This window comes from Syzygium oleosum, unplaced genomic scaffold (genome assembly GCF_021117445.2).
Source record: "Syzygium oleosum isolate NSW1041296 unplaced genomic scaffold, Sole_v2.1 Sole_v2.01, whole genome shotgun sequence".
Lineage (NCBI taxonomy): Eukaryota > Viridiplantae > Streptophyta > Magnoliopsida > Myrtales > Myrtaceae > Syzygium > Syzygium oleosum.
In genome coordinates this window covers 28,199,726-28,218,965 of record NW_026607485.1, presented here as the reverse complement: position 1 = coordinate 28,218,965, position 19,240 = coordinate 28,199,726, and the positions used below count along the sequence as shown (strand labels likewise).

Here is a 19,240-nt window from a genome sequence, read left to right as displayed (position 1 = left end):
CATTATAATGCTTTCTATTAGAATGTTTTCTGCGAAACACACAGAGCTTTATCATTTCGAGCCAAAACGAGGCCTAACTTCATTCCCAATATGACTGATTTGAATCCTTGATCGACAAAACCAGCTCCTCCAAATTTGCAGCAGGGCATCTATTTATTTTCCCGCATATTTTCCCGTCTTGTTCCTTTGCATGATTCTCAGATACAGCAACATTTGTTCTTCACAATGATGCCAATGAACGGAAGATGGTAACGAGGAATTAACTTACAGAATTCGAAATCAAAATTTATTCACACTCATTCGAGTTAATTAACGACAGTTGAGGACATATAGGGCACAATCATGTGATTCCACCAATATTGATATCGAGTCCAGCGTTGGGCGGTCAATCTTAGTGCTGCTCCATATTTCGTTGCCTGTACAAGAACTGACGGTCCGACCAGGAAGCGCCTTCGCCAGGTCGGAGACTAGCGCGGATATCTTCATGTCGTACGAGTTCAGGTTGAAAAAGGCCAGAAATATTTCTCCTGCATTGATGTAAGAACAAAACTGAGACCAAAAATAGGTCTAAAAAGTGTTCATACTTGCTTAAGTAGATCGTGTGGCAAAGCTATTAAGATCTGCTGATTAGGCCTTTGATGCTTTGTTTGAAACTGGACTTTATTGCATTTTGTTCTTTCTTAAAAAGTGTGTAGATCCAAATTATGCAAGTCCTTACGGCTTAAACTGGGGGTAGAAGGGGGGTTAGAAAGAGAGGCAATTAATAAGAATCAAACCCGATCTTCCAGTTGCGATCCAGGAGCGAGCTCCTGCTGCACCATCATTAGCTGCACAAACAATGAGGCCGTAAATAAGACATACAAAACATTAGATTTCTGGCGTTTGAGATCGGCAACCATTCTTTCTAACCTTTGAGTTTTATCATTTTAGCACATAGTCCAGAATAGCTGCTTATGAGCGTCCCGTTACCGTGAAACTTCCACATCTGCCAAAATTAAACATTCAGTTATCTTCTGCATGAATCTAAGCCGGACAATGGTGTCTAATTTGAAGACAAAAAAAAAGTGGTACAGAAAGTTGCAATAACCTCATTTACTTGATAATATCAACAGGTTCCAAAAATGCAACGAGTATGGAGTTTCCTAATTGTGTCGAAAGTTTGTCTTCTGTACTAATCTTCAACTAATAACAACAAAACATACCTGATTAGCATTCCACGTGCAGTCGGAAAACGTGCCTCTTGTGAACTCACTAGATGTGATTTTGCGTTTTGGAGAAGCATCTAAGCAGAACTCCGTATTTTCAGAAGCTAATAAGTGGAGTGGTCCCTGATATTGGCTCCCATACATTATCTCTTGTTCTCTATTACACAGCACAAACATATACAAATAGTAGTGTTATGAACAATCACGGGAAAGAGAACAGCAAAGGAAAAAGATCAGAAGTAGGAGAGCATTTTTACGATTCGGCTGAAGAATTTCTCTTGTATAGGCAAAAAGGTTCTCCATGTCTATTCTCCATGTTCTCTTTCCAGCAAATCCGTTCGAGATCTTGGTCCAGCTCTTGGACCAGCCATCCGTTTGCTTTTGGATCTTTGCAACTAGTCATACCCAATACCTCTACCTCCGACTCTTCCACACTTGTCGGGTAACTTCTAGACCGCCCATGTTTTCTAGCTCTTGCACTCGTTGACCCACTGATATATGGGAACTGTAATTTATCCACATAAGTAGCCTAAAAGTTCTTCAAAATGTCTGTCTTATCAGATCTTAAGAGAGAATACATACCTCCACATTGTTTGCGCTATGGGAATTTATCTCAAGCAGAGTAGGATTGGTGATAAGACTGAAAGTTGTATCATCAATGTTCCTCAAATCTCCACCAAACATGAGGGGGGACTTGACGATTGACCACAAAGTCACCTACAATTATAATCCATTAGCTTGAAATGTGATTTTCCGATTGAGGCAAATAGTAAAGTCACAAAAAATCCTCATCAAACACATACCTGAGTTCTTTGCTCCTTTATGTTAAGCCTACATTTCCTATGAGGGCCTTCATTTGAACCTAGTTGTTGAGAGAGTTTTCACTTTAGTAATACATCACTCCATCTACTTTTCCAAAGACATTGACAACGAGTTCACATAAGCAAGATAATTTGGAAACTGCAAAAGTTACATACGGAAGGAGCCTAGACAGCCACTGCCTACTGATGTGTGCGATTTAATTACAACCGTGAAGTATCACACTAACCATCTTCCGCATTCAAAAATGGTAGGCAACTCAACAATAAGGAAGCTTCTTCATGAGCTGTGATTTTATGCTAGGGCACATAAGATTAGCTTGCATAAGCTACAGTGGGAATTCACCGTTCATGTGCAACCCGGACAGAGTACACAATGTTGAAACCCCAAAGGAGCAGTCAAGGCATAGCCTTCGAGGGGAAGGCCTTACTATCACGTCGAAGCCTCTCTCCATCTTCACGTGGACATTAGGTTTTACAACATCACAATATTAGCATGTTAATTACTTTGTTCTGAAAATCCAAAGCGATCTGCTAGCACCTGCACTAGTGGGTGGAATCTCTCGGCTCCTCATGGAACAGTAATCAGAACCATTCGCAGGCAACATTAATTTGATAGAGTGCTAAGGCCGCTAAAACAGATTTATTCCCATTTATTAGTCCAGCCAATCCCTCAGGGGTATGATGGAGCAACAGACCTTCAAGTTTATAGGTGAATAAGACAAGCCCATTGTTATTACCTGGATCAGTGAGATATCCCAGTGGTAGCATATCAAGGTCAGGCCATGATGTCCCCAACAGGCCACTGGAACCAATCATTTTAGCAGCAGCGAAGTCTCTGATGAACAATAAATTATCAGATTATTAATGGGTAATCTAAGTCCATGACTTTTGAGCTCGACTGTCACACATTAAATCACCTTGTCACATCAAAATGTGCCACAACATGTTCCCATACATCCCAATCATCCCCAGTAATTCTGTACATGTTGCTCAATCCACTCACAGCCTTTGCCATATCTGGCGTCGCACTAGTTCCAGGAGACAGAGAATACAGGATTGGACGGTCAAGCTCCTTTAGAACCTGTGCAAGGCCACACCAGATATTGGACCCGCTTCAGTTTTCATTTGCAGAAAGGACTGTGTGAGTAGGTGAATAGAAGATAAAGAGTCATCATATCGCACCTCGGAGATGTAGGTGATCTCATTTAAATTCAGATCGTCACCAAATACACAGTCATTTTTTACTGCATCAAAATGATAAACAATTAGTATTAAAGATAGTGACTGAAGTGACTCAAAATTAAGTTCATCTACAGTCATTATATCATTGTTTGAAACTAATGAAGAAGTTTGAATTTAAGAGGTTACTGCGGTAGTAAAAATACACAAATTGCCGTCACTCACTGAAATCTACGCCCCACGATGCATATTGCTGATAAAGCGACCTCAAGAAAGCTTTTCCAGCTCCTAAGTCAGTATTTACACTCATAAATCCATGTTGCATCCAAGCACAAGTCTTCTCCTTAAAACCTATATCTTGTGCATGCCAAACCCGACCGGACTCTTCATATGCACTTCCCTAGTATGGAAACAGAATGGAAGTAAAAAAGTTATTTCAGAGAAAATTGAGGGTCACGCTTAACACTCTCACTAGGACTATGGCAGCGGATCAGTCTTCTAGATTGTTTGATGAAAGGGAACACAAATAGTTTAAAAGGAACAAACGAGGAATTTCATAACCGACGAGAAAATTTCCCTGTCAATCTTGTCTAGAAGAAGTTTTCGCAACAAGGAGAAAAATCAGCAGATGTCAGCAGATGAAAGTGTAGAGTAATACGAACAAACCGTGGTGGTATCCAGGATAGGAGAGTTAGCATTGACAGCTTGCGTGCTTATTCCTCTCATGACATGTATCCCGAACTTCAGTCCCATGCTATGGACTTTATTTGCGACTTCAGTGAACCCTTTCCCACCACTAGATGAAGGCCATCGATCTGGGTCAGGGATCATCCTTCCCCATTCGTCAATCACATCGAATCCCAGAGAATCGGCACCAGCGCCTGGCACTTTTCTTCGGTACCAAAGGTAGTCCACAACTACATACTGCATATTTTGGAGGGAATTCTTTAGTTTCACTAAGAATCCTTAGCTATTCGAGATAAAAGCAGACAATTCTATCGGTGAAATGTTACAGTTGTATAGATACAACCTCATATCCGTGAGCATGTAGCCTCTGGGAAAGGATCTCGGCATTTTGCAGAAACTCTTCTTCGGAGATGATCCAGGAATAGGAATCATAAGAATTCCAACCTCTTGGCGGGGTGCTAGCACGCTCCTCAGACGAGACACTGAAAAATTGAAATTAGTCTTACCACTTGCTTCACCCTAATTAGAACTCCTGAATACTTCACATGTTGTGCAAGAAATTTGCGACCCAATGAATTAACATCTTAAAGGGAAATACATTGCCATATACATACGAAGATTCCAACCAACGTTATTGTATAAGTTAGTATTTTTACACACGAACTTTCACAATGTGGTCAAAATACATCAAACCATTAATTTTGCTGGAGATATCCAACTCCATCTTTGTTAGAGCCACCATTGTTCAAGCAAAATAGCAACTTCATAATAAAAAACACATAATCTTTCGCAGAGTAATCTATATTAAGCAACTCACAACAAAGAATCCGAGACCAACCCAAGTCATCATAAACAGAGACATGAACGAATCTTTTTCCAAAGTCACCCAGATTGTTTCTCCATAACTTCAACGCGGAACTCACGACAAACGCGTCGACGTCCAATTTCCAGGTCCCATCATATCTCCACCATTACATAGTTTAAGTCAGCTAAAAAAGCCACCAGAGCCTATCGGGTAGGTCGGTAGGTAATTTGCATTACCAGACGAAAAACACAACGATCTTCATCACCGTATGTTCAGAACTGCCTTTCTTCTAGCCGTGCATTAAGGGAAAAAGACAAAATTTAATTCGAGTTCACAGTGAACAAGCACATGAGGAAGGCCAATGTGATTCGAGCTTCACCTGAGAACAAGGAGGAAGAAGAAGCAGTAGAAGGAAGAGAGGGGAATGGAGAGGGAGAGCTTCATCGCCGAGAGTGCTGGCCGTTGGCTTTTGAACTGAAACGCAGGAAAGAACAGAGAGAATGTGTCAACTTTCGGCGCGTTTCGTAACTACGCATACAGTGGCCAGTAGGAGGAACAAGCGGATGTTTATACTCGGATTGAGATGGGACTCATATGGAAACTCGAGTGTCCTTTGCTAATTAAAATTATAATTTTTTGAGTTGACATAAGGAAGTTTTCTTAAGAATTAATTTTCTTTCCAATCTCATATAGTTTATTACCTATTTGATCCTCTACGTAATTGTTCTTTCGGATGTCAATCAGTGTTTCCTTCTTTTGGCGATATTCAATTGGTAAATTGGCCAAGAAAGGTAAGTAACTTTGAATCTTGCCTGCTGAGGCTTTTTGTTTCCTCATGAGAGATGAAAATCCATGGTTGCGAAAAGATAGATAAATTTAAGAATCTCCTGTGTATTATCTTCGCAATTGTCCGATGTTTCGTTTTTGTTGGATCAATGAAATATCACTTTCCATTGTTATAATCTTATCGATTAAAGATAAAGGCAAAAGTTACATTATGTAAATTGGGGGGCCAATATTTTGTAACGACGTCATGACACGCGAACACAAATTATCAGTCCTTTACGAAGGTGATGCCTTTCTGGACAATTGATGTTTTTTCACACTCCAAACCTTCACCTATCTTTTCTATAGCCCTCCCAAACAGGGTATTTGAACTTCTCCCCTTATTTTCATTCACTCCTCGTTCTTTACCGAGCATTTTTGCCTTCACAATCAACGGCTAAAAGGAGGCTTTATTTATACTTGTAATATAAAGGAAAGAAGAGCTAGCATGTTTTTTCCTCGTTAATGATCTTTCCTAACCTAATTCCAGACTTATCATACTCACCCAGTTAGGGTCATCGAACAAGCGAAGCTGAGTGGATGAGTTTTTCACCGATGAGGGTGGGTCTAACCACAGTGGTCGTGAAACTACTTCGTCGTCCTTTCTTGTCCAACGGATTATAGGCGATATCCAATATTTGGTAGTGAGTGCATATCACAATGATAGAGATGAACAAGTCAATATCAAAAGAGGTTAAATTAAGGTCGGTAATTGCGAACCAAAGGTAGTAACTTTAAAGGCGTTGATAAGGCATAATAATAAACGTTGGTAGATTATTAAAACAGTTGGTAATCTTGGAAGTATGAATGAATGTCAGTACTTTTAACAAGTTGCAAATGTTGCAAGTGTCTATAAACGGTTAGTGGCTTCATATGATGAATGTTGGTGTCTTCTCAAATTAGGGTTGGAAATTTCGAATAAAAGTTAATAACTTGAAAGGCATGGCTAAGCCAGAAGAATAAAATGTTGGGAAATTATAGAAAGCTGATAAGTAATTATAGTTAGTTGGTATATTAATGTGAGGTGTAACGACCCGGTCCGACGAGGGCGGGGAGTGGTCGCCGGGGCCAGAGAGCCTGGACAAGGAGCGGCTCCTGGCAGGCTTCTAGGATGGCAAGGGAGGCATCTCTCTGTCCCACATCGCTTAGGGGGGGAGTCCTGGGGTTGCTTATAAGGCCTGGGTGGCCTATCCTGTGTAACACGTTTCACATGGGCTTGCTTCCGCTGCGCATGATGAGAACAAAGCCTTGAGGGGAAGGGCCAGAGAGCACCCTAAAGAGGACAATATTGGGCTTGGGGGAGGAATGGCCAGAGAGCGCCTCTACCCAAGACAACGCGTTTTAAAGCCGTGAGGGTCAGTGGGCCCAAAGCGGACAATATTACACAGTGTAGACCCGGGGTGTGACAAGTGGTATCAGAGCCGACTCCCGACCGCGTGTGGGGCCACAGCGAGGACACTGTGCTCGAAGGAGGGGAGAATGTAACGACCCGGTCCGATAAGGGCGGGGAGTGGTCGCCGGGTCCAGGGGAGAATGTAACGACCCGGTCCGATAAGGGCGGGGAGTGGTCGCCGGGTCCAGAGGGCCTGGACAAGGAGCGGCTCCTGGCAGGCTTCTAGGATGGCAAGGGGGGCATCTCTCTGTCCCACATCGCTTAGGGGGGAGTCCTGGCCTTGCTTATAAGGCCTGGGTGGCCTATCCTGTGTAACGCGTTTCACATGGGCTTGCTTCCGCTGCGCATGATGAGAACAAAGCCTTGAGGGGAAGGGCCAGAGAGCGCCCCAAAGAGGACAATATTGGGCTTGGGGGAGGAAGGGCCAGAGAGCGCCTCTACCTAAGGCAACGCGTTTTAAAGCCGTGAGGGTCAGTGGGCCCAAAGCGGACAATATTACATAGTGTAGACCCGGGGTGTTACATGAGGAATGTCGGAAGGAAGTAAAAAAATTAAGGTTGGTAATTTTGGATAGAGTTAGTAACTTCCACGGCATAAACCATAAAAATAAATGTAGGTAGATTTTTAAAGTAATTGGTTGTCTTTGAAGTACAAAGAGATATAGGTCAAAAATTGTTAAGTGACTAAATTAGTTGCTGATGAATGTTGGCACTTCAATAAAATTAAAGTTGGTAATTTCGTATAAAAGCGAGCACTTCTAAGGTTTCGATAAGACACAAGAATAAACATTTGTCGATTATTAAAATAGTTAGTTTTTCTTTGAAGTATAAAGAAATGTTGGTACGTTTTTAAACCAAGCAAGATTAAAAGTTGGTAAATGACTAAAATTAGTTGGTATCTTAATATGAAGAATCATGAGACATCAGTCTGATCAAGAGTTGGTAATTTCGAATGAAAGTGAGTAACTTCAAAGACGTTGATAAGCCACAAAAATATTAAAGTAGTTGATAATCTTAGAAGTACGAAGAAATGTTGTCACTTCTTTTACCACTAGGGATTTGGCCTTATGGTAAGGGCATTCTCGTGCTTTTGGCTCAGGAACCAATGGTTGCGGATTTGATTCCTATTCTGGTGAACTCACATTTAAGTGGGGGCTATGGTAGTGAATTAAGTACTAGTTCGATTCCAAGTAGCCCACTAATTACTACTGTGCCCTTGGGTTATAAAAAACGTAATTACTTTTCAAAAGCAAGTAAGATGAGATGTCACGCCCCGAACCCCAACGAGCTCGCGACATCCCCTGCTCCGGTCGAATTGTTGCGACGTCCCAGGAACGTCGCCGACCCAACCCAAACATCATAGTCACATGCGGAAGCGTATAACAAAACCCCGGACAAATAATGACGACAACGGGGTAGAACAACAGAACAATCCAGCAACCACATATTCATACAACACCAAATATACAAACATTATATTACGGACATAATTAACAAACTAGCATCCGAAATCATCTTCAACAAAATATCAAAGTCTGGTTAACTTAACTTCCCTATGGGTCAACCCGATTTACCCAACCCCCAAAACCTTAAGGAAAAACTAAGGATCGCCCTTCTCCAGACTGCTTCTGAATCTTCGGGTCTAAGCCTCCGGACACTCACCTGCAACTCCACTGGGCACCAAAAGCAGCTCCCCGGTCTTCCAAAAAGAAATGGCGCACTTCCCGGATTTAGGGTTGGGGGTCTGAAAGTGGCGGTTATACAACCGTGAGACGAATCTCAATAAGTGTACAACCCCAAACCCCACGTAGGCACTCGCGTATCGCCAGACGAAAACACGCAAAACACACAACGATTAATCAATCAAACATTCACACACGAACCTACCTGGAATCCATCATGCACGTTCCTGCATGTTAGACAATAACACAATCAATATACCACAGCAATGAATCACAGACGCGCGCGTGTCTCGATTATAGAGCAAAACCCACTTGGGCACGTCCCATACCGTGCCTAGCAGTTTTTACCCCATAATTAAGCATCACATCACGCGATACAAACACACTCGCACACCAACTCACACCACACGCCACTTTCCCAAACCTCGCACCTCAAGCCAATTCTCACTCATTCTCAACTTTTCCACCACTACCGCGCCCGCGTAAAACGCATCAGGCCAACGGTCTTCTGACCTCGTCGGGCATCGTCACCCCGTCGGGCCGAGCATCGTCATCTCGTCAGGGACGACATCGTCCCGCGTAACGTACACGCCTCAGGACGGACCTTTCCAACCAAACCACATCTCCATATCCTCGTTTCACTCAAACCACACTTACACACGGCCAACAACCACACGACCCAACACAATTCCACATTGCACACACATATCACAATTCACATACACTTCGCAAATATACGTTCTCACCACGCAAGCACACCACACAATCATACACATATGACACGCGATCCCAAAGCACAATCACACATTCTTGGCACGCGAACATATTGCGCAATCGCACTGCCACACCATCACACCTTACGGCCACACACGTGACATATACGACCACACGTACACAACCCGAAACACAATCCCAAATCAGCCAACTACCACAAATCGCACAATCACGCACAAATTTCCATTCAAGGTACAATCCCAATAATTAATCGCACAAATTAATTCCGATCAACCCTCAACATCACAGCCCTAATCCAAGCTCCCTAAACCTCAAAATTCTTCGCCTAATTAGTTCGCAACCGCCAAATAATCAGTCACTCAAATCAGTCCCGAACAGCCCCTAAAACAGTCACAAAATCGCCTAAACCGGGTCCTAAACGAGCCTAGAAATACCCGAGCTCCTAGGTAGTTTTTGGGGGAGACACTTACCTAAGAAAACAGGGCAACTCGGCTGGACAGGGGGGGTCAGAACAGTAGCAGCAGCAGCAGCGTCGCCGGCAACGTACGGACGCCAACGTACAGACACCCCCGTACGGACACTGTACGGATCCGTACGGACAGCGATGTACGGCGACGTACGGCGAGCTGGACGTCGCTGTGGCAACGGCTCGCCCGTTCGAGCTCCAGCGCGGCGGCGATCGACCTCCCGGCGTCCGGCGGTGATGAAGATCGTCGATGGCCCTCACTGTTCCGCCTGGACAGCTGCTGTGGGTGGCGATTTAGGAGAGAAAGAAAGGTCGAGGGGGGCTGAGATGATGACAGGTGGTGGCGTGTGGTGGTAGGTGGCCAGCAGCTCCGGCGGTGACACTGTTCCGGCGTGAACAGTGCCAGGAAGAGCAGAACGTGCACGGCAGAAAATGAAACGGGGAAAAAGGGAGAAAATTTTGGGGGAAATGGCCGAATGATCATCAGGAAAGAGAGAGGGTCTGGTCAAATGTGGTCAAGCTTGGTGTGAGTGGAATCCATGTGTCTCAATCTAGGCCAATTGGACAATTTTGCCCTTGATCCAATGCTATCTTTCATTCTCATACAATAATTTAGGGGTAAAATGGTCCTTTGTCACTAACCCAAGGCTGACCAGACCTGGATTAAGTCAAACTCACCTTGGTTAATCCCAAAATTAAATCCAAAATTCGGAATTGGCCAAATTAGCCCTAGGGGCATTTTCGTAATTTTTCGATCCCGAACCGAAATTTCAATTTTTGCACATACGTGTTCCATATGTGCGTGGCCAATACAATATGGCGTCGGAATCGTGAAAATAGCTTCTTAAGCCCTCGAAAATCGACTGCAAAGTCCTGGGAATAAAATAATATTATTTTTCACTTCCGAGCCAAAATTCCAATTTTTAACCATAACAACTCTAAATGAGCGTGGCCACCCCAAAATGGCATCGGCCTCGAAAAATAATCTCATACGGCCTCAAAATCGACACCGGTGACCAGAGGGGCAAAATCGTAATTTTTTCGGCCCCGGACCGAAATCCATTTTTTTGCAGAAATGGGTGGCCCCAAGGTTGGCCAAGCCAAAAACGTAATCGGCCGCTCAAAATTGTCACTTTCAAAATTCTCGATTCCCGGGCCCGAATTCCAAGAAATGACTAAAATCGAACAATCGCGACTTTAGCTTATCTCTTGCTAACGGGCGGCTCATTGGGATTACGCGCTCTCGACCCATGACCGACACTAAGTCAAATCACGTTTAAGTTTACTCTACCCAAGACGACCTCGATTGTCATATAATTGCGAGGGTCTATCGCTAGTTCCCTTCGGACACGATCAATCAAATAGACCGGTCTCGGTTGGCTTAAAACATTCCCTCGTCAATCCATATGGTCGAAGATCGAACCCAGGTCGAGTTCTTTGGTCGTGCGAACTCAATCCCGTGCTGGCCTTACCCCTACGGTTAGCATCCCGAGAATGCGTTGTTCCGGGCGAGATCTCACTATAGTGCATTGATCTATATTCATTTCCTAAATTCCGAGAAAATGATCGAAAATTCAAACTGTTACATGAAAAGTTGGCAAGTGACTAACATTAGTTGGTTTTTTAATGCGATGAATGTTGGTGCATCAATCAAATGAAAGTTGGTTATTTTGAGTAAAAGTTAGTAACTTCAAAGATATTGGTACGTTATACAAATAAGTGCTAGTACATTAGTAAAGTATATGGTAATATTGGAAGTATAAAGAAATGTACATGATTTTCAAAATCAAGCAAGATAAAAAGTTAGTAAGTGACCGGACAGTGTCCCAGCTCTTGATGCGGAGAGGCCTGATCGCTTTACCTGGAAAGGCCATTCCTCCGGTTTGTTTTCCACTTCTTCGGCATGGGATCTTATAAGAAACAAAGGCCTGCATGTTCCATGGAGCTCCTTCATTTGGGATCGAGCCATTGTGCCAAGGTACGGCTTCTTGTTATGGCTCATCTCCCTGAATAGACTCCCTACGCAAGTCATTTTGCTAAGCTATCACAGAATCTCCGAAGGTGTATGTGCATTCTGTAGAAGCAGACCCGACTCCATTAACCATCTTTTTTTTTGGTTGTGCTGTCACTGGGACATTTGCTTTGTTTTGGGCAAATAACTGTAACCTAATTTGGCGAAATACATCGTGGCAAGAAAACTTCCATTGGGCTATCCGAATTATAGGGGGTCAGAACTTTCATCAGCAAATTGCACGATTTGCTCTTGGCGCAATGTGCCATATTATCTGGTCGGAGCGAAACCACATTCTATTCAGGAATCGTCCCGTATTCATGCCGGCCCTCCGCAACCATCTCACTAAACTTGTAAGGGACAAAGGCTTGTCCATGAAGCCTGTTGTTGATAACGTCCGCAACAGAAGAATTCAGCAAAAATGGGGCATCTCCCCTTCCATTTTTGAGTAATCTTTTGATTACTTTGTAAGTAGTTTATAGGTCTTTATTTCTGTTGGCCATCTTTGTGGCCTTGGTGTTGCGCACTCATGCTTGTAGCCTCGGTTTTAGTCGCTACACCTTCGCACCTGTCGGGACACCTTTTGTGTCGCCTCAAGTGCAAGGTTTTTGTGTTTCGACTACTTTCTCTGTATGTCGCGCGTTGAAAAGTATATAAAATTCTTACCCTACCAAAAAAAAAAAGTTAGTAAGTGACTAAAATTAGTTTGTCTTAATACGACGAATATCAATACACAAGTTAAATTAAGGTTTGTAATTTCAAATAAAATTTTCTGACTTCCGCGGTGTGGGTAAGTTATAAAAACAAATATTGATAGATTATTAAAATAGTTGGTAATTTTTTAAGTACGATAAAATATTTGTACTTGTCAAAACTTGTTGGTAAGTTATAAACACAAAACTAGTTAATTAAGTTATCAAGACCTTTTATCTCTAGAGACATTTAACATTCACTAACCATATCATTGATTTATTGACACATAACTAGATCCGTTTTTATCTTACGTAATGTCAGAAACGCCTATATGGATATGATCTCAAATTATGAAATTCATTACTCCTGATATCATAAAACATGAATTGTGAAAAGAGACTCCCATGAGTATGGATCCGCGGCAAGTGAACAAGCAATCATAATTGGAAGAGTAAAAAAAGGAAGAGACTCAATTCATCATTCTTGTAAAAGAAAGCATATATCAAACATTGACAATTTTTACATCTTAGCAGTACAGAGAACGGCAATGTCTCAATCCATATCAGATTCGGATTGTCCTCCCTTTTTTCCAAGTTTTGTTTTTTTGAAGGAAAGGATATCCTACTCTTGTCATTCATATGATTCACATGAACTTTTATTCTATATATGGGCAACACAAGTAACCAAATTTTCTCCTTTTCCTGGAAAAACATGTTATTGAGCTTGGGTATCATATTTGTCATTTTTTTTTGTCAGAATTCTATTATTCTTGAATGCACCTTTTATGCTTAGTTTTATTTTTGCCATACCTTGTATAGTTATTTACTTAAATTGGCCATTACCTTTTATGGTTAATTGGCACAACAATATTACACCCTGACCTTACCTTGTACAGTTTGCATGTTCGTTTTAGTCTTTCCCTGGACAATGATCGAGTCAACCCGTCAACGTAATAAAACATAGCGTGTTTGGAGAAATCGAATTTGAGCAATTCATTTAAATCGATTTTCCCAAAATAGAAAGAAATATCCGATACTGCTCACTAGATTGGGCTTATCATTAAAGGGATATAATAGTATGAAACCTAATTATTTTTTACGAAATTAAGGACCTTCTAGAATTTGTAGATTTTGTTGATATGATTGACCGAATCTAACCTCATTTGGACCTAATATGTAATACTTATAACAAACAGGTGGCTTCCATATTTTAGTTAGCCATTGGAGATAATAGCCAATGTATTAATAGGCAAGTTAAATTAAATTGCCTACTCATTAGCATTGGTCCGTGTGGATTACTTTCTTTTATGGGATCAATAGAAATTTTGTCCGAACGCAGAAGGAAAATAAAATCTTGACCAAAAAAGTGAATCTGGAATGCTGTTAAATAGCAAGACTACCCGTAATAGAAGCAAGCCAGCACTATATAAGCTCGACGTCTGCCCCTACTTTGGCCACACCCAAGTCTTTCACTCACTATTTAATGTCTACGCTCTAAGATTACTCTGGTCCAAAGCATCAAACGAAGTTCTTCAGGCTTACTGGTTTGCCACTTTGCCCTCTTGCTCTTTTGTAAATTTTGATGTGTTCATGCAATTGTGTGTGAAGAATGACGAAAAAACGAATGTGTATTCCCATGATGTGCGACAATTAGTCAATCTTTCATAATATAACCGTTCACTGAGTGCAGTGAACATCATACAGGGTAGTGCTAAACATTTTCATTTTTTTTCATTTGTCAAGCAAACTTTTACTGTGATCGAGCCCAAGAAAGATTATAGGTGTTCTTGCTGATGTCCTGTTCCTCGACTGACGCTGTGTTCTCCTGCAGATTCTGATTGAAAATGGCTCAACCGGTGAATGCTGCTGCGCCATCCACCGATGCTCCAGCAGACGAAGGCACAATGACTGATGACCAGCGCTTCCTCTTGACCATCATTTTTGGAATATACTTCGGGCCTCATCTTAAAGGGGAAATGCCGCCCCACAAGTCGGCAATGCAGAGAGTAACCAATAGATTGCCACAGTACACTCCCGATCAGCTGGCTGGGTCCAAGATGACAGTGGCCCAAATGATGCACGTGTATTATTACATTCTCAGAAAGGCCAGTCAATCAGTTGTAGTGTCCCCAACTTTGTTGCTTAAGTTTTTTTGCAACACCGTTCTGGCCAAAGTCCTTGGTCCTAGTAGCAAATACCCTCGCTTCATCGAACTCTTTCCGAATGACCTACACCCTTGCTCGTTTGTCGAGGAGCATATGGTGATAGACAATGTCGTGTTCATTGATAACCCGAGCACCTCTTACCTCAGAGAAGAGGTTGTTGCAAGGTTTAAGAGTTTGACTGGGCTGCAGGAGTTCCTTCTGGAGAAGGATGCTGCCAAGCTACCCATTTATGTCACCGACAAGGCGTTCTATGAAGTGGTAGCACGAGAGGAACGTTCAGACGGACAATCGAGTTGTTTCGTTCCTCCTCATGGTTCTCACGGAAGAAAACGCATGAGTAACGTGGCTCTCAATGTGATACCTCTTCGAATGATTCCAAATGAAGGCTCATCCTCCTCGAAGTCATCAGGGTTCTCCGGAGAATGCAACACCAACTTCAAGGCTCAACTTGATGCTAAGTTGGTATTTTCTCCGCTCAGTGGTGGTGCTGCCACTGCCAGCAGTGCTGGAGTCGGAGTGGTTGGGAATGCGGACATGGGGCTTACAGGATCCACCACCTGGCGTGTGAACCTTGTGGATTCCAAAGACTGTTACCTGTTCCAGGTGTCACTTGCAGGGGTCAGAAGAGATCAAAGTAAGTTCCTGATGGCCTAAAAAACAAAACGTCAATGTTAATAGGCAAAGAAGCTAAATACTAAGTTTTGAGTGTTCTCTGCTTTTGCGGATTTCATATGGTGATGTTAAGGTAATAACGAATTTCTCTGAAATTTCCTCTGAAAATTCCTTTTGGATGCTACAGCATTTAGTTGTGAATATGATACGGATGGTGAGGTCTTGGTTGAAGGGGAGATAGGTGGGAATGTGGCTGAGAGCAGAACAGGAGACCTTCATCCACCTGGACACTTCTCTCTCTCTTTTCAGCTTCCTGGTCACGTCGATCCCATGCGGTCCAACTGCTACTTTGGCTCAGATGGGATCTTCGAAGGAGTTGTAAAGAAGCTGATTGACAACCAATGACCCTCAGGCAGCTCAGACTTTGAAAAGAAAGATGTTGCAATTGACCGAAACTCAATGGGACACAAATCGTGTCCTATGTTTTTGGCAGCTCAGACTTTGTAAAAGAAAGATGTTACAATTTACTGAAACTCAATGAGACACAAATCATGTCCTATGTTTTTGGCAGCTCAGACCTTGTAAAAGAAATGGAATTTCCCGAAACTCAATTAGACACAAATTGTGTCCTATGTTTGCTTCTCCTGTACTTTTTTCAGATGCAGATGTAATGCGGACAAATGGAATATAATTGCTTCTTTCTGAATTCCCACCATGAACTACATATGACTCTAAAGTCTTCAATGAATGATAGTATGGAAGGAGTTATTCAACTTTTATGTTGGTAAATGCTCAGGACAAACAGAACAGTCCGATATTATCGATACAGAATGATTATGCATTATTGATGGCTATCTCTCGTGTCAAGCTATACAATTTATCACTGTTAATATCGAGAGATAATGGAGCCATCAGGAAATTCAAAGGAAGCAATTATGGGAAACTCCTTTAGTTGTTTCCTCAAAAAATATGTTTCCATTTATGGGGGGAAATCAGAATGCCCAGGAAATTCCATCTGTTTGTGATTTCTTAGCTATCCTTCATATCTAGTCTGTGATTTATGGAAAAGCTTTTCTTGTACATATATTAACGCAGGATAAGCAAGGTAAAGAATATACCTTGTGTGGACTCTTCACGGAATTCTCTTGAACGCCTTTCACCTATAAATTTCAGAATCTCATTTTTCTGTGAAGATGGAGGAAACATTTTTTTTTTTTTTTTTGGTAACCCAGGGAACCTCCGCACGGCCGACAGCCGGGGAGTAAACCCTGGGGGCGACACGTGCTAGCCACCACACACGTGCCACCGGTTAAGTCACCCTGCGGCGCCCGGGATTCGAACACTCAACTTTTTGCGAGAGGAAAAGTGCGCGCTCCAGCAGCGCCACCCAGGCGGGTGGTGGGAGGAAACATTGAAATTGGCTTCTTCCAATAAAAGCCAAGCTAAATCTGGCAAAGTAGTCGATTAACATATAGAACAAATATGACTTGCCATTGCTCAACTTACTTTGGTTTCTTCTCATCATTGGTCACCCTCCTTGGCCGCATCATTTTCCACCACTTGTAGCTGCGACCAAACATCATGCCAATTTTAGGATGTGTTGACCCTTGGAGTCGATATCATGTTCTCCGGGTGCCAAGTTGGAAAATGCCCATGACAATGAGCCCTCATGTGGCACCATTAAAAGACACATACGTCTAGAGTTGCATCCCTTTGCGTTTTCTTTCAGGGAACAACAAGGAGGCAAGATGACACCGGCGATCCGAATAATGCTCTCATTCTAACACTTGAAATGACCCATCAAAAGCAGGTAGCCTGGTTGCATCCTCCTTCTCCACTGCAGCCCAGTCCAACTCTTTAACCTCGCAATTACCTTTGGCCTGAGGCAAGAGACCACTAAACGCAATGTCATCAATATCTGTAAGTCTCTCTTTGACAAATGAACCAAAGCTGGTCAGCGAGAAAGAGGTCGATGAAGCCTAGGATATTTGCTACCAGGATCAAGGACTTTGGCCTTCCTGAGTATGTAAGAAATTGAGCAACAAAGATGGGGTCACTGCAACAGATTGACAGGCCTTCCTGAGTATGTAATAGTACACGTGCATCATTTGTGCCAACATCATCTGGAACCCAGCCAGCTGATTGAGAGTGTATTGCAGCAATCTCTCAATTAGTCTTTGCATTGCCAATTTGTGGGATGGCCCCTCCCCTTTGTGATGTGGCCAGAAGTATCTTCCATGAATGATAGTCAAGAGGAAACTTTTAGGTCCCCGGCCGCAACAGCGCCAGTTACAGCAGACTTGACTCAGCTTCCTGACTTGGTGCACTGAAGCCTGAAGCTTCGGTATTTGAATTTGAGCTTATAATCTGGATTGATCTCTGTATTAAATTTGGTCCTTGACTAAAAAACGCGAATCACTCGAAAGTCCTTTCTCTCAAAGATCTATTACTGGATGACAGAGTTGCTAAACAATAGGAAATAAGCATTGGAGTAAGAGAAGGAGCCTTGCCTGGAAGTGGGTCATTATTGGAGAAACTCTATCTTCCATCAAGTTCAAAACCTGACTTTCCATGCTCTCAGTTGAGTCATACCAGCCAAATATCAACAAGACGACAACCATCAGGAGTTCCAGTCATTAAAACTTTACTTGAGCCCTCAGAGATCGGCATTTTAGCGTCAGAGCTCAACTGTTTTGCAGGTCAAGGCAAAGAAACAATCTTGAGGGGTTGACCGCATTCACTGCTTCAGCTATTTTGCAATCTGCACAGAAGGCCACATCGGTGAGGAACAGGTCATAGCAATAACAACATAAGTTACGCAGAAACATGAATTGCAAGAGCATCCTGAAATTCACGAAACTGAAAAAACAAAAATAAAACAAGCAATACTCAGCTGCCACTTATCTTAATGAATGAAAGAATATAAAATTGCGAAATCAGTTGTTCCCTAACAATAATTTTAGCTAGTTATGAAAGGCAGTTTGCATGATTTTCTGATTGAGTCACGAAATATTGTAAAGTTCTGAAATGCAACCATCAATTTTATAATGCCGTTGTGCTAAAATTACTACATATAGCAAATACAACAGAGATAACAGCTTTCTTTCCTCTCATTTGCAGGCTGAGAAGTACTTCAGACCAGATCTCTGACAAGAGAAGATCCACATATTGGCAAAACAGAGAGTAGTTGAGAAAAGGCTGCTATATACTTTCGGTCAGATAGCCCGGTCCTCGACGGTGTTGGAGGATTTTCCTTTGGACAAAGATGCTTCTATGCTACCCATTTATATCATCAATGATGAATTCTATGAAGCAGTAGCATAGAAGTACATTCTTTAGACCAGTTCTTGTCCTTTGATGCCCTCCACGCAGTTCTAGTGAAGGAGAACCTGACAATTGCGTGGCTTGCAGTGGTATGATGGGAATCACGCTGCAAGGGACACTTTGAGTCCTCCCATGCCTCCTCACGCTGCTCGTGAAACTTAAAAGGGAAAATGCAAATATTGCGTGGCTCTGGACGTAAGGCCTCCGAATGGTTCCAGTGTGTTCCCGTGGACCAAAGTTAATATTTTGCTCTATGTAGTATTAGCGTACTTTGCCATAGGGGTGTCAAAACCGAACACTATACCCAAACCGAAACACGAACCATTTGATTTGCTATGTTTGCCAGACTTAGCTCAGTCTCCACGGGTTAAGAAGCTAATTGCTATGTTTCCTGTGAGCTCTACAATTAAACAAAACATAGTGCGGAACTTCCGTTTTATAGCAGCTTAGTGGGAGATGTCAGTTATCATCGAAGTTAATGCATTTGATTTGCCGATATTATGCTTTGATATGGTCATCAGTGTCTGTTATCATTGAAGTTAAACTGTTTGATTTGCTGATATTTGCTTTGCTATGGTCATTACCATGCAAGAGTCCGGATGTGGTAATAGAAAGGGCAAGCCACAAATCACAACCGGA

General features: G+C 42.4%; 2 protein-coding genes across 2 annotated transcripts; one reads left to right on the top strand and one right to left on the bottom strand.

Annotated features, from left to right (window-relative positions):
- Nucleotides 1-233: 233 nt before the first annotated feature.
- Nucleotides 234-5,141, bottom strand: LOC115662313 (probable alpha-galactosidase B). The gene is made up of 14 exons (XM_030584470.2): nucleotides 5,077-5,141; nucleotides 4,236-4,374; nucleotides 3,872-4,129; nucleotides 3,431-3,605; nucleotides 3,209-3,270; nucleotides 2,944-3,107; nucleotides 2,764-2,861; nucleotides 2,009-2,067; nucleotides 1,788-1,922; nucleotides 1,463-1,710; nucleotides 1,203-1,362; nucleotides 910-985; nucleotides 777-827; nucleotides 234-527 (listed from the first exon to the last, which is right to left on the bottom strand). The coding sequence occupies exons 1-14, from the start codon at nucleotides 5,139-5,141 to the stop codon at nucleotides 310-312; spliced, it is 1,908 nt and encodes a 635-aa protein (XP_030440330.2). The 3' UTR covers nucleotides 234-309.
- Nucleotides 5,142-14,213: 9,072 nt separating this feature from the next.
- LOC115662183 (increased DNA methylation 2-like) lies at nucleotides 14,214-15,682 on the top strand. Its single transcript, XM_030584364.2, has 2 exons — nucleotides 14,214-15,299; nucleotides 15,465-15,682. The coding sequence occupies exons 1-2, from the start codon at nucleotides 14,345-14,347 to the stop codon at nucleotides 15,680-15,682; spliced, it is 1,173 nt and encodes a 390-aa protein (XP_030440224.2). The 5' UTR covers nucleotides 14,214-14,344.
- The last annotated feature ends 3,558 nt before the right edge of the window (nucleotides 15,683-19,240 follow it).

Coding starts and splice junctions, on each gene's coding strand:
- LOC115662313 (XM_030584470.2), bottom strand. CDS start 5,141: ATGAAGCTCTCCCTCTCCATTCCCCTCTCTTCCTTCTACTGCTTCTTC. Junction 3,108..3,208: donor AGATCACCTACATCTCCGAG/GTGCGATATGAT, acceptor GGCCTTGCACAG/GTTCTAAAGGAGCTTGACCG. Junction 528..776: donor GATCGCAACTGGAAGATCGG/GTTTGATTCTTA, acceptor ACATCAATGCAG/GAGAAATATTTCTGGCCTTT.
- LOC115662183 (XM_030584364.2), top strand. CDS start 14,345: ATGGCTCAACCGGTGAATGCTGCTGCGCCATCCACCGATGCTCCAGCA. Junction 15,300..15,464: donor AGGGGTCAGAAGAGATCAAA/GTAAGTTCCTGA, acceptor TGGATGCTACAG/CATTTAGTTGTGAATATGAT.